The 21,946-nt window shown below is 35.9% G+C and overlaps 3 protein-coding genes across 4 annotated transcripts; 1 reads left to right on the top strand and 2 right to left on the bottom strand.

Annotated features, from left to right (window-relative positions):
* Nucleotides 1-894: 894 nt before the first annotated feature.
* Nucleotides 895-4,853, top strand: LOC107860588. Its single transcript, XM_016705988.2, has 5 exons — nucleotides 895-1,630; nucleotides 1,715-1,982; nucleotides 3,972-4,070; nucleotides 4,146-4,357; nucleotides 4,507-4,853. The coding sequence occupies exons 1-5, from the start codon at nucleotides 1,182-1,184 to the stop codon at nucleotides 4,580-4,582; spliced, it is 1,104 nt and encodes a 367-aa protein (XP_016561474.2). The 5' UTR covers nucleotides 895-1,181; the 3' UTR covers nucleotides 4,583-4,853.
* A 764-nt stretch (nucleotides 4,854-5,617) lies between these two features.
* Nucleotides 5,618-7,495, bottom strand: LOC107860587 (probable galacturonosyltransferase-like 10). The gene has a single exon (XM_016705987.2). It carries the CDS (start codon nucleotides 6,998-7,000, stop codon nucleotides 5,912-5,914), a length of 1,089 nt encoding a protein of 362 aa, XP_016561473.2. The 5' UTR covers nucleotides 7,001-7,495; the 3' UTR covers nucleotides 5,618-5,911.
* A 2,050-nt stretch (nucleotides 7,496-9,545) lies between these two features.
* On the bottom strand, nucleotides 9,546-20,342 carry LOC107860583 (paired amphipathic helix protein Sin3-like 2). 2 transcript variants are annotated; one of them, XM_016705978.2, is made up of 22 exons: nucleotides 20,152-20,342; nucleotides 19,823-19,900; nucleotides 17,737-17,937; nucleotides 17,460-17,640; nucleotides 17,262-17,360; nucleotides 16,998-17,171; nucleotides 16,614-16,896; nucleotides 16,173-16,309; nucleotides 15,753-15,825; nucleotides 15,449-15,669; nucleotides 15,188-15,342; nucleotides 14,804-14,931; nucleotides 14,433-14,687; nucleotides 13,266-13,844; nucleotides 13,084-13,166; nucleotides 12,402-13,001; nucleotides 12,039-12,136; nucleotides 11,817-11,955; nucleotides 11,577-11,729; nucleotides 11,297-11,460; nucleotides 10,676-10,787; nucleotides 9,546-10,376 (listed from the first exon to the last, which is right to left on the bottom strand). In XM_016705978.2, exons 2-22 carry the CDS (start codon nucleotides 19,897-19,899, stop codon nucleotides 10,242-10,244), a joined length of 4,047 nt encoding a protein of 1,348 aa, XP_016561464.1. In that variant the 5' UTR covers nucleotide 19,900; nucleotides 20,152-20,342; the 3' UTR covers nucleotides 9,546-10,241. The 2 variants fall into 2 exon arrangements, with proteins under 2 accessions (XP_016561464.1, XP_047263514.1); XM_047407558.1 differs by having other exon boundaries at nucleotides 17,737-17,931; nucleotides 20,152-20,324.
* Nucleotides 20,343-21,946: the final 1,604 nt, after the last annotated feature.

The raw sequence follows: 21,946 nt of genomic DNA, 5'->3' as shown, positions 1-21,946 counted from the left end.
TGTATTTTTTTCCTAAATTATATGAAAACTCCACCCACTTTCATTTACCTATATCTTTTTTAGGAAACATCGAATTTGAAGGAGAAAAACATTTGATTCTTTGGTAATAAATAATATTAATAATCAAAACTTCAGAAATCTCAAAATGACAATAATTTTGCTACGTTTGAGAAAAAAAATAATGTACAAATAAGAGTTGTGATGCATGTCTATATATCAAATTACCTTTATTGTAGGTATTCAAAAGTTTAAAAAGTACTTCTAGTAACCTGATATGGAAATATATTTGAATAAATTTACTTTCTGATAGTAGAAAGCTATGTTTGTTGGACCATTTGGTTGATAGGGATTTCAGAACAAGAGCTAGTGTCTATGAGTAAAATGACAAAATCAAAATTAGTGGTAAGGTTCCCTTCACAGCAAAATTTAATCAATTGCCCGTTCACAATAGTTTTCAATCCTTTTCAATAATTTGGGAAAATTATTTGAAACATAAAATTATTATTATTTTTCAAAAATTCAGTTTGAAGGTTTCTTTTTTCATTTTCATTTTAAATCATTCAATAAAAACTAAAAATCACTTCATTTAATATTTATGTTCAGACATAACTCAATTTTTCAATTTAAAAATAAATACTACTTATTCCGTTTCAATTTATTTTTATATATATATATATATATATATATATATATTTTAAATAAATATTTTTTAAAATGGAGTAATTTTTTTAGTTTTAACCTTTCACTTATATGTTTAAAACTATTGACTAAAGTATATTCTAATACAACACTCAATTAATCTATTATTTAAAAACACAAAATTTAATTATTTTATTTATAAAATTTTACATCAAATTAAAACAACATAATATTTTTTTTTTTCAAACTTGAGAAATTCTTGTGTCTAAACGCCTCTAAGAAAATGACCAGACTTTCAAAGATACTGTCCATTTTAGGGAAAGTAGCTCACAACCATGCATGAGGGAATGGTGAATCCGTAAATAAATCAAATAACAAGGGCACATTATCAATCATTTCACAAGCCAACAAAAACACGAAAACGAATTGGGTAGAATGAATGAAAAAAGATGAGGAAGTTAGATAGATAATCGAACGAATACCTGAGAATTTCTCCTTTCGCCGGAGGCATTCAAAGCCACACAAAAAAATCGCCGTCTTTAATGGCTGCCGCCTCAGCTAGGGTTTTTCTCGCTTCCCTAAAACCTCCGCCGCCGCCGCCGCCGCTTCACCTACCGCCTCTGTTTACTCACCACCTCCTTATCCGTCCATTACTTCCTTCACTTTCCGGCGCCGTAGTTTACAATCGTCGGCGGTATCCTGTCAACTGTCTAGTATCTGGAGTAGACGGTGGCGGTGTTTCCGATGACTTCGTTTCTACAAGGAAATCAGGATTCGGTAGTGAATTTAACGTTTTAGCTAATATGCTTAAGCGAATTGAACCGTTGGATACTTCTGTTATAGCTAAAGGCGTTTCGGATTCAGCTAAGGAGTCGATGAAACAGACGATTTCTTCTATGTTAGGATTGCTTCCTTCCGATCAGTTCTCGGTTACTGTTCGGTTTGGAAAGCGTCCTCTCGATCGCCTTATTGTTTCGTCTATAATTACCGGGTACCTAATCTCTTAATTTTAATCTGTGCTTAAATTTGAATACAGTGATTGCCAAAATCTTAGCATTTTGGATCAATTTGGTAGGTATACGTTGTGGAATGCGGAGTACAGGATATCTTTGATGAGGAATTTTGATATTCCGTCGGATAATTTGAAACGATTCAATTCGGCGGAGGAGAATGTGAATTTAGGGTCAAAGAGAGAGGGGATAGAGGGTGGAGAAAGCGGAGTTGGTGTAAATACCTCTTCTGCAGTTTCAGAGACAATAGATATTCAAACTCTTGAGAATTTATCTCCGGAAGCTTTGAAATATGTTCAACAATTAGAAGAGGAACTCTCATCAGTCAAGCAGGTGAAATGCTTTCTCTTTTTAAAGCTATTCAAGCTAGTGTCAGTGGGTGATAATTTGAACTATTTAGTTGTACAGAACACATTTAGTTACTTCAGTAGTGTTCTGTTTATCTGGTATGATATCAATTAAGAAAATTTTGTGGTATTTCTACTCATGTTTATGGATTAATCTAAAAGTATTTTTACCTTAATTAGTATTGTCTTGGAGTAACTGGTAAAGTTGCTGTCATGTGACCCTGAGATCATGGGTTCAGGTTAAGGCTGCGTACAGTAAACCCTTGGGGTTTGTCCCTTTTCTGGGCCTCGCGGGCAGCTGGAGCTATAGTGCACCGTGCTGCCCTTTTACTTCAGTATCATCTGAGATGGTTCCGTTGTTTGGAACTCATCCTCAAATGTCCATCTGATGATTTTTGGAATGCGACTACATTATGGGTTAATTTTGAGAAGTGAAAGAGTTGTCAACCATTGAAGTTACCAAGTTTGTTTGTCTGAAGTGCTTCCCCATTCATGAGTCCTTTCATATAGAAAACTCTTCGTTGTACAACTTACATCATGGTCATTCTACTGCCAAGAGTAGTCTAAGCCAAAGTTATTTGGATGCTTTCATGGTTCAAAGCTTAATTAGTATGAAATCCTAGATACTTTACACATTTGTTAGTTAAGTATGTAAATTCTTTTTGAACTAGTGCTCTCAAAGTAGAAATTCTTAATTATCTTGCTAAAAATAATGACTTAGTGGCTACGCAAAAAAGTTAGTGGATGACGTAAGGTAGTACATTTGTGACAGGTCATTACTTAAGAAAACATAATCATTTAAAGTTTCAGTTGTGCGTTAGTCAAATAAAATCTCATTCAAAGTTTCAGTTGTGTGTAAGTCAAATAAAATCAAATTTCTGGAAGAGTAGTGTCTAAGCCCTGCTTTCTACAGCTTATTCTTGAAGCATGTGCTTAACCGTAGAATAACTTTTAGCTGCAAATTATTTTGATAACAATATAATATTAATGGAACTTGCCAAGTAAGAGTTGGTGCCCAATATATTCTCACTTTGTCTGGGCAGACTAGGTATAATTACATAAAAAAATGTATAAAAATTGGTATAAGACTTAGACTAGCACCCAATAAACCAAGAAGATAGCTGGTGCTTTAATTCCTAGCAGAACCTTAAAACTTTGGGCATCAATATACGTGTTCGAACCTCCTGAGCACCCACGACCCCTAAATCCTGGGTCCATCACTGCCTCTGAAGTGAGATAGAAAGTCTGTTTCCGGTAGACAACTCATCTATTTAGATGTAAACTGGAAAATCAAACCCAAATTCTTTTTAGGTCCCATATGTTGGTCCGCGATTTATTAATAGACAGCTTGCATGTTTGAGTGGCAAATTAGGATCTTATCAGATTGAGCAAGTTAAAGAATCTTCTTTTGTAAACACAGAAGGCCTATGGATGAAGATATTATCAGGTATTTCATACCTCATATCATCAACCATGTTTTGAAGTTTTACACATCTTCTTTGTTCTTTATCCCTGTTTTTTTATTAGTATGTTGGAGGTGAGTTTGTTGCTACTTGCTTAGAACCAAGTTTATCTATACATCATTTGACGAATAGTAATACTTCTGTTTTGTTTATGAAAAATCAGATCTTTGCTTAGATTAACATGCTATACTGTCTGGCGTCAAACGTTTACCAGCTGGCTAATCATGTTTACTTGAACTCGTACTCTTCAATAATTGAGCTTTTGAATTTTTGCCTACATAAGATTGAGACAATGTACCAGTCTCGTTGTCCATTTAGAGGTGTCATTTCCCAAATCATTGTTCATCCACACTAAAAGCTGTACAACTGAATTCCATATAGGATATAATTTTGCTCATCTAAACTGATTTTTTTTTGTTTCTTTTGTTGAGTGGCGCACTGCTATTCTGGTCCGATATTAAAAGTGAAAGCTTCAGTTAAACGTTGTACTGATCCTTCTCTGTTCTTCTCAGGAACTGCATTCCCAGCAACAGGAAAATTTGAAAATGGAGTATATCAACGAAAGTAACAATGATTTGCTGGAATACCTACGGTCTCTGGAATCTGATATGGTAATGTAGTTATTTGTATGTCATACTGTGTGAAGCCCATGGGGTTAATTCCTGATGTGTCTGCTACTGGAACAGGTGACTGAACTATCTAGACCATCATCCTTTGAGGTGGAGGAAATTATTAAGGAACTTACTCAAAACATATTGCAAATATTTTTCAAAGAGGACGAAGTTAACAAAGAAGAAGATCCTAATTTTAGTGGTGTCAAAAACTGCCAAAGTAGCGATGCCGAATTATGCGACACAATAGGCACTTCTCGGGATTACTTGGCAAAATTACTTTTCTGGTTAGTAAAGTGGCATCTCTCTGTTATTTAGTCCTTCATCATTTTCGTTGTGTCACCAACTGTCTGAGGTTTTCTGGGGTATCCTCTTTAGCTTTATCTGAACTGATTTTTCTGAGTAGGGGTCAATAAAGCAACTTTGTGATTGGCAGGTGTATGTTATTGGGCCATCATTTGAGAGGATTGGAGAACAGATTACATCTAAGTTGTGTTGTTGGCTTGTTATGATCTTGGGAAGTACAAAGAGGGATGTACATTCTGCTTCTCTTTTACTCCCCTTCTCTTTTTCTCTTTCTAGCTTAACCATTCCTGTTATTTATATAAGAATAATCCACATATCCTGTAAAATTTTGTTATTGCAATTTGTGAGTAATTGTATGGGAGGGTGTACTGTCGAGAATGATAAATCCATTTCTCAGATCCTCTTTGTCTTGATAGTGTAAATTGATCAAGTACATTAAAAATGATGCATGCAGTCTGCAGCTGATAGTTGATCCTATAACTTGCATTTTCCTTTAAGTAATTCTAATGTACAATAATCAATCGTCAGGTAAAAGCCACCGTGTATAACTTCCTTACTGATCTCCCATCAACCTGTATCAGTTGGTTGCAATGCAAGTTTTAGAGGACTATCAACAAAATAAAACATTCAAAGAAAGACTCTCATTGTGCCCTGCATGATGGAGATTATGTTGGGGTTCTTAAACGTGATGGACAGTATGGATCATTTCAATTTTTTTGTCTGAACTTGAGTGTAGGTTGAAAGAAAAGTGTTCGCACTTCACCCAGGACTTAAAAATGGTTGGTGAAAGGTTTTGTTGACCAAAAAAAGAAGGGAGGTATGCTACTTCGTTCTGCTATACCAGTTAGGGGTTTATTTATTGGCTGATGGGGTTAGGTGGAACTATAATGATAGTAGCATGTTTTAGTTAGTGGGAGTATTGTTAATCTTAAAACTTCATTTTATATTTGGTGTCAAGATACAAGCGATCTAGACTGAGCACTTCTCAACAAAACTATCTTCCCTAAAGCACGATAAATGATGCATCAGTTGTAACTAATGTATTTTTTAAAAGGAAAAGACTAAGCACGAAATAATACTTTATACTTGACAGTAAACACATCGTGTCAAATGTAAAATGATGCATTAGTTGTGTTCAAATAAATGGTGGTAGATCTTCATCTCATAGGCAGATCGTTAGCAACAATAAACTTCAATTGATTTCTAAATGTCTCCTTGAATTGATAAATAGGCAGAGATTATTACAAAAGAAATATGCTACACCTCATAAAATTAACCATTGCATCACAATAACAATAACGATTCACACAGACAATATCAAAAGAATACTCTTTATCACTAAAATAATGAACGAATAATCGCTTTAAACAAGTCGTTTGCTCTTTATACACAAGAAAAATCTCTCACAGGGCACTCATCAAAATAGTCCCCGGAAAGTACTACTGGATGAAGTTCTAACTTCTTCCCAATGCGGGAAAAGAATCAAAGAATTTTCGCTAAGGAGTTTCAACTTCTATACACCGATGCATAAACCATCACTGCTGTTGCAGGTCAAAAGAATCACTTGAGCTGAGTCTATACAGGTCATAAGGTTCCCATAAAAGATCAACAGGACAAGGATTCCCTTGATCAAGCCTAACCCAAGGTTTCCCCTTACCACTCCAATGCAACAAACTAACTGGTCCTGGATGCAATGTTCTACAACTATTCACCAAATTATCTCCACCAAGTCCATGTTGATTCCATCTATGATCAATTCCTTCAATTTCACCTCCAAACACCAACATAAATGGTGGCAATGATCCCAATTCATAAATCCTTTTCTCCTTGTGTATCTCCATCCATCTCTCGATCTTCAACGTATAATCTCCCTTTCTCCATTTCCCCAAATCCATAACCATCACCCCTGTATTAAAATAACAAGGCCTTTTCCCTTGAAACACCTTCGATAATTTCGTGTCAGACCAAAAGTTGTCACTGAAGTATTTTGTGAAATTAGCATGACAGTATTCTGGAGCTCCAATAATTCTCGAACCAGTTAAAGAAATAGACCATAACTTCTGAATATCATCCACCAAAACAACATCAGAATCAAGATATATAACCCTTTCAACGCACGGCTCGATAATCTCAGCTAAATATGTTCTAGCATAGTTCAATGGATTATCAAGCGCTTGACGAATCGAAGACGATATCGATTTCTTCACTCTAAATTCATCAAAGAAGTAAACTTTGAAACTCAAAGAAGGAAATATAGACTTCACCATCTCTGTCAGTTCTTGAAAATCAGAATTAATTGATGCCACGAAATGGAAGTAAACATTTTCTGGACAAGAAGTATGCTTTAGCACAGAGTGAACAGCTGCTATTGAACCTCTAAAATACTGCGAATCAAGAGTCATAGCTACATGTATCAAATTTGGGTCACAAATCAAATAATGTGACCCTGTAACTGGACATTCTTGGCTATTACGATACTCTGGAGATTCAACGTATCTTAAACTCCCATCGATATTTGCATTTCTGGGTTTTTCAAGAAAACTTCTGATAGCACTTGCCGGAACTACAAGCAGATAAACAACTGATACAAATAGTAAAAAGATGAGCTTTTTAGAAAGAACCATAATGTTGAATCAAATCAAAGGGAAGAAGAAGAAAAGCAAAGAGCGTTTGTTAAAGTAAACGCGTTAATGATTTGTGAGAGGTTGAGAGTATATAAAGAAGTGAATATTTTGGACGAGTATTTGCCTTATTGGTCGTATCGCGTTGTTGGGAATTGAAAAGTTTTAGGAAAATCATAAACGCGTTAGTAGAATATTTTTATTATAGAATTGGTAATGAATCTCGAAATACAATTGTTATATGTATAGATTTTGATTAATCCCAAATTATGAGGGAAATGTTTTCCTAATATTTTAAAGGAGAATATTATCCTTTACTAAATTTATTAGGACATATGATTTTTTTTTAAAAAACAAATATAGAAAAAAGCAAAATATACATTAATATTTTATGATTCTTCTGGAACTATGGTTTTTTTTAATGTTGTTTCGAGGAACCTGAAGGGACAACAATGTTTGGTGTTAGGTTCGGTCCGGTTCTGTGAATCGGTCCATGCATCAATGTGAGAACATGTGACCACGTGCTCTGTACCCATTGGCTATAATTTCTATGCATAATCTATTAGACTTTAAACTTGACGTGTTTTATTTGGTGCCCATTTGATCGAATTAGAGTTAGACCTAACGGATCCTTAGAACAGGACATTTTGATATGCTCGACTTTTAAGCACGGAGGCATGAGCAAATCTAAATAAAAATAAAAATTGAAGAAGTCAAAAAGTCAAAATCTCCATCTCAAATTACTCTTTATTACTAGCATTGAATTATCAAATCTTGAAAAATGTTGCAAAAACTTTGATAATCCTACAAACCTATTATCCATGCAAAAAGTGTTTTGGTATCAGTCATATAATAATTCCATTAATATTGGAACTAACAACATGACATAATTAATAGGGGCAAAACGGTAAATTTACATTACAATTATTGTTTTCTTAATAGCTGTGTCATCTCAATTTGGGACGGATAATTTAAGACGAAGGGAATATTAAAAATAATTTTAACCATAAATGCAATGCAATTGCATGTCTAAATTTGACTTTGACAACCCGAACTTGAGTCCATGAGGGTTTCGATATAACAAGCCAACTTCAAATCTTCAATTACATATGTCTAAAGTTGATTTACGTAAGCAATATCTAAATTTCAAACAAAAGATACAACTTCTGATTTTCTAATTTCACTGTCATATGTCTGCAGAAAAATCTTGAATGGCTAGCTTTATAAAAGTATATGAAGCTAAGCCATGACACAAATAGGAGTCTAAGAATAGAATAGACCAACTATATAAGCACTTGCCCATGTAAGTGTGACCTTGCATCCTAGATGTTTTTGCTCATTTTAGGACAACACAATGAGTTATAACTATACAATCTTTGGAATAATTAGAAATTAATCCATTTATATTATGTTTGATTTGAAGGAAAATTATTCCTTACTGGCATGCAGTCAAAATACGTGAGCTTTCTATTATACCTATCGAGTTCACATGCACCCTGGGTGGTTCTGTTTTGTCAATTCCATATATTTTATTATAGGAATAAGAAAGGTTAATGGAACAAGTAATAGATGTTTCCTCATATAAGAGTTTGCACCAAAAGAATAATACTCCCTCCGTTTCATTTTATTTTATTTGGCTCCTCTAGATATTTTATTTTACTTGTCCCCTTTAATAAATCAAGAAAATTTTATTATTATTTTTTTCTATCATAATAACCTTAATGTTAAATAATTACATAAAATAATAATAGTCAATTTTTTTTGTGAAGAACTACCAATAATTACATAAATAACTACCCTTAATTATGTTACTATATAATTGTGCCATTAGTTGAGGGATAATTTTAAGTCTAAAAATCAACACCAGAGGCACATTTTGATCTAATAGATGGAAGGTGAACATTTTAAGATTGTTTCTAATAAATTGAAACATTTTTTATCCAATAGGACGGGGTGACAAATTTGATTTAATATGTAGAAGAACATTTTTGAGACATTTTCTAATACGTTGAGGAAATTGAGTTTATTTTTCTCGTTGTCCATTTCGATCTGACTCTTGCTTGTAAGCACAGCCACGTTCTATTAGATTTTTATTGTGCCAATCGAGTGAACAGAAAGCATCAAACAAACAACAGTGACAGTTTTTTAAGTCCACACACAACCTCCCGTGTCCAATACCCGCATCTCTAATTAAACAACAACAACAACATGCCTAGTGTATTCCACATAGTGGGGTCTGAGGAGGGTAGAGTGCACACAGACCATACCACTACCTCAAATAAAATAGAGAGGCTGTTTTCGATAGACCCCCAACTTAGGACTGATAGCAGTATAACAAAACATATTCATCCTATTGCAATCCTTATTGATAATGATAGTAATAGCTTACCACCTCAGATTAAAACCCCGACGAGAGAAAATTGCTCTCAAGTTGGAGAACCTCTATTGATTCAACAGTTACTAAGCCTCAATTCCAAAAAAAAAAAAAAAAAGATTACATGTTGGAAATACTAAGGGAAAAAGTAAAGAACCAATAAACAGATGAATATTTTGAATGAAAAAGCCTTGTTGATAAGGCAATAAACCTTCCATTTTTCAGCAAAAAGTACAGGAATCCAAATGTATGTTCTGTACAAAGCCAGGACAAACAAACCCCACTGTAAACCCTTTTCACCTATACTAGATTCAACTGATTTTTCACTATCTCTTACATAATCCAGGAAGGCTAGCTGCTAGAGAACTTGATCAGCTCACAGAGACACTAGCACAGAGTTCACCGCCAAGGAGGAAGTGCGATGTTGCTCCTTTGTGATCCCCAAGTGAGCAGATTCAATTAACAAAAGCTTACAAGAAACAACTTATGGCGGAAAAAACATATTTACAAAAGAATGGCTCAAATGCCATTGACATGTGCTTACAAGATAATACACTTTAACTGAGAGACCCTCACTCATGAATCCTTGTATCTTAGAGTGAAGTTGTTCAAGAGAATGCTACCATCAAAGTATTAGACCAATTTCCCAAGTAGTTGGACCGATAACCCAAGCAGTACCAGAGTACAAAAACCTGTTGGAGTCAGCTAGAAAAGATGTTCTTTGAAGTGACACTAAATCCCATGATGTGAGTTTACTTTAAAGAGATGGTCTAAACCTTGTTGAACGTCCTGGTTAGCCAAGAGAGGAGCCATTGTGCGTTCCCCCGCACATCTTGATTAACAAAGATTCAGAGAGAAGGCCATGCATCATCACAAAGACGTCAGAACACGATGGAACCGTTCTACTCTAGCCTGGTACTGACGAGACAATCTGCCGGCAGAAACTTTTCTTCTTTTACTACCCCCGCGGAAAAAGAAGTCCTCTGTGTCAAGCACATAAGATATCTGCAACGATTTATCATATCATGTCAAATAAAGAATCTTCAATCAACTATTATAAATATTTTTTAGTAAAAGTAGTACAGTTGGGAACTAATGAAGTGGACAAGAAATCAGGAAACGTAATGACTTGATATTCTTATTATCTTGACCAAGGACTGATACATAAAAGCAAATAAAAAGTTCAAGTGTGAGCTTGTTGGTGTATAATATAGCACAGATAGCTTGTGAAGGAGTGCACACAACTTCAGGAGGCTTATAAAATGTTACGATTATAGTAGATGGCCGAAGAAGAACCCATTTACCTTTGATGAATTTGAAGCCATCTTGCATTCCAGACCATTTACAAGAACAACATGTTCCATTGCCAGGCCCAAAGCAGTTGATTCATCAAGGTCGGCATGTTTCCTCTTATTTCTGCAGATTATGGATGCAAAACAATCAGATATGGAAACCAGTGACAAGTCAAATTAGCACCCAATCACAGAGCAGACTGATTACCGCCTCCAACACTCTCTCTAAAAGAATCTCTGTCCACTTAGTTTATTTATATAATATCTACTTCGTATAGAATCACGCTATTTCAATTCTCATGGCGACCAGATTTACTATATAATTAATGTTATTGAGTTGAAGATGGGCACAAGCAGAGAAGCAAATAGGAGTGAGTTTGTTTCACCAACATCATAATTCATCATACAAGTGCTAAAGTAGGAAAATCACATTGATACAGACTAGCAGAGACATAGGTTGGAGTCTACAACCCACCACCTCAAAGCAATTGATATTTTGGGTCAGCTATTGGAATGCACTGCATTTCTAGATTTGATAGAATTAATGTCATTACCTCTTCGACAGAACTAAAGTCTGGTAATACTGACATGCACTGCATTTCTTAACTGAATATTATACAGTTACCTAATTACCTCTTCAGCAGAACTGCAGAAGACTCCTTTTTCCCATGTTTAACCGACAGATAATCATTGTGCAGATAACCTGCAAAATTGGGATCTACAGCAACTGCAACTACTTCAGACTTGTCACCTCCATTATCCATCAACTGCATGGACAGATGGGTAGGCGAAGATGTCTACAACACAAAAAATTAGTTTTAATGCACTTCAACTTCAGCATATGCAACAGACAAAAGAAATGGGAAACATTAAGGGAGGGAAGGTGGGGGGAGATAACTAGTCAGGAACTTACACATTCAAACCGGTAAATGCTATCCTCCTGGAGGAGGACATGAGCATTTTCATAATAAGCTGAATCAACAAACTTCTCAGGTTGCCTTAATCTTTCATATTCATACAACTGAAGTAGCTTACCGTCCAGCTCATCACTCGAGACTGTTTGAAGCTGAAACGAAAACAAACCAAATTACTTTCAAAGAATACCAAGTTGTAGCACACCGATCACATTTAGATAGAAGGGAAACAAGGATACCTGTTTGACCAGCTTAAATATCAACTTGTCCAACGTGAATAGCACATATGACTGATTTCCAATGATTGATCGGCAATCATCCTCAAACTTTGAATTATCTGCAGATCCATCGAGCAAACTATGCAGCGCACTCATGAATCTGCACAAGCACATCCATTCTCCTAAAAAACAAACCTACTGAAAGTCTAGTATAACTGCAAGCAAAGAAGAATTGCAGTCTACCTGTCATAGGGGATAGAACCAGTATCCTTTCCAGTTCTCCATTTCGAATCACACGATGCTGAATTCAGCTTTGCTGATAATAATCTTTCATATAGAATCTAGAAAAAGAGAAAGAAGATAGAGAAGAGAGCTTAGATCTCCACACGACAAAATTACACAGAAGAAATGGCTTGCAAGGGGACTTCAGATTTAACAGTAATACAGTACATTTCTCAAATAGCCGGGGGTCTATCGGAAATAGCCTCTCTACTTCATTTGAGGTAGTGGTATAGACTGCGTATACTTTACCCTCCCCGGACCCCACAGTACATAGCTAAAACCACTGCAAAATAGAAAATTGAACTTGAATGTGAATCTCCTTACCTGCTGTAGCCTAAAAAGCACATAGAATGTCTCATTTCCGTAGAACACCCGCGGGTACTTCAAGGCTCCACCATATACAGGTGAAGCCACATATTTTGTAAGTGGCTTTGAAGTAAGCAAAACCCGATCAGACATTAGCAACACATTGCCATCACCTCCAACGTAGTGTCCTTCACTCGTCCCCTCAGCCTCACCTTCACTCTCAGCTTTACCATCATGTTCATCATGCTCTCCGTTGTCCTCTTCCTCATGCTCTTCTCTAGAGCACTCGTCAGCAGCAGACTCACTGCCAGAAACATCTTCTTCAGCCTCAGAAACATTTTCACTATCTTCATCATCAGCATCTGCATCATTTTCACCAGCAACATCCTGACAACCGACCTCTTCAGCACCTCTGGCTTGATATTGCAAACTTCCGTTGTGCGAGGCACCACTTCGGAAAGCAACAAAATTGTCCTCTTCGAAATCACCATTAGGTGATAACTCACCTTCTTCTTTCTCATTTTTACAGGGATCAACTGAATCGTCATTGTACCCATTAATTGTAGAGCCTCCTGCAAACGCTCCATTACCCAACGGAATTGATCTTAAAGTATCACTCTGTCTCACAAAGAGAAATCATAATAATGAGTAGTTGAGATGATTACACCAACCAAAATTGACACAGTTCAGAGTTTCATACCTCTGATGCTGGCATATTATCGATGTTAGACTTGGATACTTGACCATCGTCAGAAGCACCATTACCCTGTCTTGCGCCACGTGCTGGATTAAAAAAAAAAAATCAGCTATTCTAAGTTTTGGCTAAAACCCAACAGTTCGATATATTGGAACAGGTTTAGACTTGGTGAGGTGCATATATACCTGAAGTTATATCCCCTCTTCCATGAACAGTATCTGCTCCCATAGCAGGAGCTGCATCAGAACTAGTTAGGTGCTGACCAATCACAGCCAAACCATCTTCTTTGGGGAGAGCATCTGCATTTTCAAGGCTTGTCCTCGAAGAATTTACCCGTAGAGGGGAAGCATTAGCATCTCTGTTGCTGACAACTTTTGACTGTTTAGAATTCCTAGTAGTAGCCTCTTTATTAGGACTACCATCACTTTCACCAATGCCAGCTCCATTGATTTTTGGACCATGCTGCTTCAATAAGACATCATTCTCAGTGGCTTCCGAGTCGTGAGGACGACAAGTAACACCGAACATTGGCTCAAGAAAGTTGGTCCATAGCCCCAATACTTTATCTAATTGCTCTTTGGAGGAGCAAACCTCTTCACACGAATACTTGATAAGTTTGTACAAGTCTTCATGAAGTTCAGAGTCGGTATAATCAAATACAAGATTCGGGGTTATAGGATGTCTACTTCCGGTGGAAATAGAAAGAATAGTGTCGTCTTCTTTCTGCTTTTTCTCCTTAATCTCTTTGATCTCCGCCACTAAGGCTGTTCATCAGAATCATGAAAGTCAAAAGACAAGAACCACAACAACTGTTTAGTGGAAGATATATAACCAACTATTCATAAAATGCTTATACTGTACTTTCCTAACTAATATTGAAATCCTAAGACATATGCAGAGGTGGAATTTAGAACCCAAAGAACTGCGTCGTAAGCGTGCTACATAACCTAGAAGTGTCTATTTGGAAAAAAAGGCAAAACTTTTTGTTTTCTTAATAACTGAGAAATCCCCGAGCTCCAGCTGAAGAAAGGCAGATATTATATACATAAAAGAATTGCAGATAGAAACGTTAGAATGTATGGAGTTGAAATACGACGACCAAAGCTTGAAACATGATTTGGAGAAATCAGAAATCTGATGTTGTTGGTAACCACGAAAAGTACTGTAAAGTCAGGAAGAGGAAGATTTGAAATGTCAGAAGAGCACAAATTAAGTGATCTAATAATCAAGTGAATTACCATCTTTCAGCTCCATAAGACTGAGAGTCACTCAAAAGTTACGCGGGATAAAATAGAGGAAAAAACCCATGGCCAAAGCAAGATCATAACATATAAAACAAATGCTAGACTTACATTTCGAGCTAAGATTCTTTGAATCTTGTTGCTTGAAGTAGAAACTTCGATGGTCAAGTGACTTATAATGGTTCTTGGCATAGATCTCAGCCCAAACTTTGTTAAAATCTGTGCGACACTTGGTCCACTCCTCCTGTTTCTGCTTCAAGCGGGTCAGTATAACAGGCAGCGCAAGAGATGGATTTTTACGTAGAATATCCACAGTATCCAGACCATGATCACCATAGATTCGTTCAATGCATCTTAAGTTTAAGACTACAAAATGTAAAACTTTGTTTATCAATAAGTTACACAATTATGTATTTTAACGTAAATGGCTGAAACTGAATGGTGAAAGCAGCCAGCTAACTTCTAAGTCAACATTGACAAACCTGTAAAGTGGTCCTCAATACGGATTGGACCATCCCCACCAATTGAATTATCGTTCATGGCATTCAATAACTCTTCTACACGCTTAGCAGTTGAACTCACCGACTCCAATAACATGTCTAGCTCAAACCTGAAATAATAAAGATCCAATCATCACTGACAAAAGGCAAGAGCAAACCATAAAGACAATTTTCATGAGAATTATATTCACATGTGCTCACTGCTTCTATTAGTCAAGAAAACAGTAGCTTACAAGAAGCTCAAAGACCTTAAGATACATCCGCTTGTCTGAACTCTTCCTCGGGGGTGGGCGGTGGGGGATTGCCGGGGGGGGGGGGGGGGGGTGGAGGGGGGGGGGGGTGCGCTTAACATTGTAAGGGACCTACCTATCATCTTCACAACGAAACAGGCTTTCTTCATACTGATTTCTGCGCATGTGCTTGAAAGAATAGTCCTCACTCCCTGAAGTCACAGATACCCAATGGTCATTTAAAACCTGAGCTCCAAGCTCTGATTTTTGGCTTGCTGTAGGTATTGGATACTGCACAATAAAGATATTAACAAATCTGTGTCAAAACATGGTCCATAAAGATTAAGATTCTTCTATCTACGGTGGTATTAGGAAAACCAATAGACCAATGTCCTACATCTTCAGGGAGAAGCCGATAACTAGGAGTGCAGCGTTTGCAGTTTGAAAGGTCAAGTTCTTGGATGGATTTTCCCCAGTATTTCTCCTTGCACCGGTCCTTTTCTTTAGCTCCATCAGTTTCACGCCTCTGCTCTTTGTCTTTCTCATCTTCCTTTACTATCTTAGAAGCATGCCTGTCATTAAACCTACTCTTACTCATAAAACCTTCAAGACGTCCATCTGTAAAGCAGGAACCAATCAGAATGTAATCACATATATGTGACTCAACAGATTTACCATCATAAAGTTTCAAGATTTACCACCTTGTTCACAATACTCTAGAAATTCACTGAAGCCTTCCAAAAGATCAGGATGCTTTCCAAGCAGATCAGCAACCTGAAATGAGCATGCTTTCAAATTCCAGACTGACTTTTATATCATTTCAAAGATATTAATACCACAAAATCCTGTAAAACCAGGATTCAGTTCATTTTCCACCTCAACAAAGAGAGGACCCCCTTTTCTCCCTTTTTTCAGTCAAAAGTGAGGACACCTTTAGCATAAACGGCTCTAGCCTAGGCGGATTACCAACAGAACCATTTTGCAGCATCAGCGGAGCAACCAATACTGTGTATGGAGTAACTAAGCGGAACCAAAACAAACCATAGATAGCAGAAAATTATAAACAAAGATTACCGCCACATAGGACCAAAAAGGATAAATAAATTGCATGATAGACATACCAAGCTTTGTAACTCAGTCTTTGTAATTATTTCTGTGCTATAAATGTGGAGACATTTTAAGAATGCCTGATAATCAGATGGAGTTGGTAGTCTCTCCTTGACCTTGTCACAGAATTCAAACTCCTTGCTATGCATATCTAGCAAGATCAAGCAAATCATATTAAAAGGCTATTAATCAAAATCAGAAAAAGTATATGCTGAAAACAGGTGCATACATCAAGAACACCAAAAACAAAAACTGAAACAGCCTAAAAAGAAATTAGGAAAATTTAGCAATTTCTAGGGAAGTTCAGAACAAGCACTTGTAATTCACCATGAATTAACACAAAGCAAATAGACGGCCTTCAAATCAGTTTCATCACAACCATAACACTTAATGGTGGAAGTTTTACTGCAGCACAACAAACACAGAAATTCAGACAATGTTAACCATGCACTCACTTTTCAAGGCATCTTTATCTTCATGAGGTCCGCCAAATTCCTCAACCTTCCGAGCAGATTTCCTTTTATCAATGTGACGTTTCATGCTTAGATCTTCATTGTTCTCATTATCAGGTTCTTTATAATCCTGATCATGAGTTCTCCTGTCCCTGCTCTCTTTTTCAGCTCGTCTCTTTTGCTCTTTATGGAACTTCATCATTGTTTTTTCGTCATCCAAATCAGGTCGCTCAATGCTAAGGTCCCTTTCTGCATGAGCACCAATGATCCTATCCCGACGAATGCGCTTCAGAGATAACGGATTGAAGGAGGTGAGTATAATTGCGGGGCAACCAACACTAATAGATGAATAAAACAACCAGGAAAGAAAAGCGAAAAAAGGGAAACCTTGTCCATGTGAGATTGCCTAAGAATGGGAACAGGTGAGCTCCTCTCATCATAACGATGGAATGAAGGCCTGCCAAATGAAGTCTGTGCTACTGATGCAGTTCCTGAAGTATCTGGCAAGAATCTGGTGAACTCATCCAGCAGATCCGGATGGTCATTGAAAAGTACGGCAACCTACACGTATGATATGACAAATAGTAACGAACTGAAACATAAAGATCATCTATGATATCTATGTATCCCAATTAGAAAAAAAATTATTACCTCATGGTACACCTCATTGATTCCCTTGTGCTCCTTCCTATACATGTTCAAAATGTCTAGGAAGGATTTGTACACATGATCATCATTTTGGAAACGAGTCTGCAGGAAATGATAACCCAGTAAGCTAGGATTAAAGTTTACTTCAGAAGAAAAAGGCAGACCTTTATTATTTAAACTGGAAGGCAACAGAAATGTAACCTTTATTTTATTCACAAAGCTAATAGCTTCTTCAAACTGAACCGTTTTCTTTGGAGCCTCATCTTCATCACTGAGGGTTATTTCATAGCCCTTGGGCAGGAAAGTGTTGAATCCAAGGATCAACTTAGGATGCCCTTTAAACAAGTCTTTCACTCTTGCTATGACACCAGTAGTATCAATCCTGTGAAGAAAATATCAGACTTGTGGAATCAGTCCACATAAATCACCAAATCTGAATAGGAACGAGAACGGCATTAGGCAAATTAAAGTAGCAAACCTTTGAGCCTTGAAGTCTTTCATAACATCAAGGAACATGTCATACTTATCCCTTTGACCTTGGAACATTTCCTTAACTTCCTTTAAATAAGTCAACGCATCACTAGTTGTCAGCTTTGGGTTACTACCACCAGCTCCGCCAGCACTGCTGCCACCACCGCCTCCACCCAGACCATTTCCAGGAACTTGTGACTGACTGTAGCTTCATCCGGGAAAAAGAAAAAGAGAACATTATACATAGAACCACAGCCAGAAGTTGACAGTCAAATTTATTGTTGCAGACCTCCCCCCATATTCTCCAATAGGAATAAGTTATACTCTTATCCACTTTAAGCCAATGCTTATTTGGGGCTAAAAGTAAGAGCGTTTGATAGTTCATTCAAAATTGACAAAACCCTTGATACAGTATAACCAAATAATAGTGGTTGCATTACTAAGTTAGAGTCTTTGTCCTAAAAAAGAATTACCAGACAAACAAAAAGCAAAATAGACCCATCCAAACAAACACAACATGGGTAAAGATCCAATCTTTATCTACAGTTGTGCCTAAGAATTCCGTTTGGCATAAGAAAAATGATAGGACCTAATCAAAATCGCTGGATAAGGTAGAATATGTCATCTAACTGTTTTCTGGTCACAACATCACACACACCACACACTACAAAGCAATTAAAAGTCACTGAATCACCTAGAATTACCAGAAATGCAGAAAACTCATAGTTAGTTCAAAATTGACAAAACTCTCGATAAGGTGCAACCAAATAAAAAGTGGTTCCTGTTTGTGAGTTTATTGCATTTGCCCTAAAAGTGAATAAACAGACAAAACAAAAAGCAAACAAGACCCACCCAAACAAACTCAACATGGGTAAAGATCCAATCTTTATCTTCAGAGTTGCCTGAGAATTCCGAGCGGTGTAAGAAAAATAACAGGACCTACTCTAAATCATTGAATAAGGCAGAAAATGGCACCTAAATGTTTTCTGTTCTAAAGATCACTGATTTAACCAGACGTCAGCAAATTCACAATTAATTCAAAATTGACAAAACCCTTGATAAGATAAAACCAAATACATAGGTGGTTCTATTTGTAAGTTTATAGCCTTTTCCCTAAAAATGAGCTACCAGACAAAACAAAAAGCAACCAAACCCACTCAAACAAACACAACATTGGTAAAATATCCAATCTTTATTTTCAGAGTTGCCTGAGAATACCGAGTGGTGTAAGAAAAATAACAGGACCTACTGGATAAGGCAGAAAAAATGGCATCTAAATGTTTTCTGTTTTAAAAAATCACTGATTTACCTAGACTTCAGCAAATTCATAGTTAATTCAAAATTGACAATGCCCTTAATAAGATAAAACGAATAAAAAGGTGGTTCTGTATGTAAGTTTATAGCCTTTTCCCTAAAAAATGAGCTAACAGACAAAACAAAAAGCAACCGAGCCCAATTAAACAAACACAACATTGGTAAAAAGATCCAATCTTTATCTTCAGAGTTGCCTGAGAATTCCGAGAGGTGTATGAAAAATAACAGGACCTACTCTACATCGTTGGATAAGGCAGAAAATGACATCTAAAATGTTTTCTGGTCACAAAATCACACACACCATATAGCAACTAAAGATCACTGATTTACCTTGAATTCAGCAAATTCATACTTGATTCAAAATTGACAAAACCATTGATGTAATACAACCAAATCAGTAGGTGGTACTGTTTGTAAGTTTATAGCCTTTACCCTAAAAAAATGAAGTAGCAGACAAAACAAAAACCAAACAAAGACCCACCCAAACAAACAAAACAATGGGTAAAGAAAACAATGGGTAAAGATCCAATCTTTATCTTCAGTTATGCCTGGGAATTCTGAATGGTAGAAAAAATAAAGAAGATAAACACCAACTCCAACTCATTAGATATAACAAAAAATGGCATCTAACATTTTCTGATCACAAATTTACACACACCACACACCATATATCAACTAAAAATCACTGATTTCCCAAGAATTCAACAAATTCAACCAAAGAAAAAAAAAAAAACTTCATGAAAACAACTCATGTATATAAAAATTGAACAAAAGCTTACGATTCTCCACGAGAAGAACTAAATGGCCGCTTAAATGTCGGCGGGGTATCATACATATCATCTCTCAATCGCTTCATGCTGCAAAAACACAACAAAAACACCAAGTTATATAATCAAAAAACACCAAAAAAAAACTGAATTTTTCTTCAAAAAAAAAAAAAGAACATGCTCCATTCTCTAAAAATAGCACACCCTTTGAGATTCTCCTCAGATTTTCTGAGAAAGAAAAACCAAAAGTCTCAACAGATCTATCAACAAAAAAACACAAACAAGTTAAATCAATTCTTTAGATCAGCATAAAAGAAATTTTGAATTCATTTTTGCTCTACCTTCTTCCTCTTTCCCTCCTCTATGACTTGCTAGAACTTCAACACACAAACAAGTTTGAGAAACAAAGAGGTAAAAGGCGAAGAGGTGAGGCAAATAAAATGAATTGAGAGAAAAAAAAATAAAATTGTTGCTGCTGTATATCTTTTGTAACGCGAGACTCAGTTTACATAAAATTTTATGTTAATATACTTTCGATATGTGAGTATGCACACATATATATATTTGTCGCGATGGGCGAAACAGGTACTTTAATTTTCAAATGGGCTTAAAATTAGTGACAGGTGTTTACATTTCGAAGTGTTCATGAATGAGCCCAATTATCAATTTTCTCAATTTGATTGTTTAGTTTTGATTTAATATCTTTTTGTTCATTTTTATTAATTCATTTTGGATTTGTACAAATCTCTCGAGGAATAATATTTGATATGAGGATTTCATGACAGTACATTTTAATTAATGTTTGGTATTACATTTTGAAAAATGATTTGATAATAAGTAATTAATGATAAGGATAAATATGAGAAAAGTAATGGTTTTTTTCAAAAGGAAAAATTGGGTGTAGGGAGAAGGAAAAATAGGGAGGAAATTAATTATAATGTGGGAAATCGAACTCTCACCAACAAGGTGAAATTTCAGGTAGTCAGTCAATTGAGCTATAATAATAAAAATGACAAGTAAAATGAAAAGTTTATTTTTAAAATAGTGAATAAATAAAAGTGATCGAAGGCAAAGGGTGTATTTTGAATTTTATTTATAACCATCTTTTGAGTTTAGAAATTAACCTAATAATACGTGTTTATGTAAAAGTAAAAAAGCATGCACGATTCATTATAATGAAATTAACGACTTACTGTAGTAAATTATAGTGAGTTGTAGAGTAACAGTCATAAATTATGAAGTCATAAAATATTCGTGATGACCTAACCGCTTAAAGACAAGTTTATATTTCGACACAGTTATATATTTAAAGATAATACGACAACAAAGTACGTTAAAATTACCGATAGAGTGACGACAAAGATGAAAATTCTTATACCATACTATAAACCTAATCCGCTAGAATCTGAACTTACTAATGATTAATCATTGCAATATTATGCAACGTGTCGCAAGAAAACAAATTCACTTTTACATTAAATAGTAATTTAATAAATAAGTAATCACGAGCGATTGAGATGACGATATATACCCATATTCATTAAGTTTTATAAAATAGTTGTCAGGTCAACCACAAAAGGGAGTATTGACCGATCAAGAATTTACACATATAAAAGATGAGACTAACAAAAATAAAGATGTTGAGATACATGTGTAAACATATTAGGAGAGAAAGAATTAGTAACAAAGATACTTGGGACAAGATGGAAGTGACCTCCATGATAAACAAGATGAGGGAGGTCAAACTGATGATGGTACATACACGTGACGAGAAGAAATGCAAAAATGCTGGGGGGAGGGGAAGGGGAGATGTAAGAGGTTGATTATGGTTGGTATGAAAAGCGACAGAGGTACGTAGACTAAAGAAGTTTGAGAGAGGCAATTAGAAAGAAAACGATACACTTGAATTTTACCAAGTACATGGACCTAAATAAGAGAATTTGATAGTTAAGGATTAGAAGAAGTTAAGAAGTACTGAACTAAGGATCTATTGGGAACAATTTCTCTACCTTCTTCTGAAGATGGGGTTAAAATTGCGAATACACTATCCTTCCATACCACTTATGAGATACAATGAAGTATGTTATTATTGTAATAAACATATATATAGTCAGTCAATGCAATTCACCTCAAATG

This window comes from Capsicum annuum, chromosome 2 (genome assembly GCF_002878395.1).
Source record: "Capsicum annuum cultivar UCD-10X-F1 chromosome 2, UCD10Xv1.1, whole genome shotgun sequence".
Classification (NCBI taxonomy): domain Eukaryota; kingdom Viridiplantae; phylum Streptophyta; class Magnoliopsida; order Solanales; family Solanaceae; genus Capsicum; species Capsicum annuum.
The sequence above is the reverse complement of the archived record's forward strand: the minus strand, read 5'-3'. Positions and strand labels throughout refer to the sequence as shown.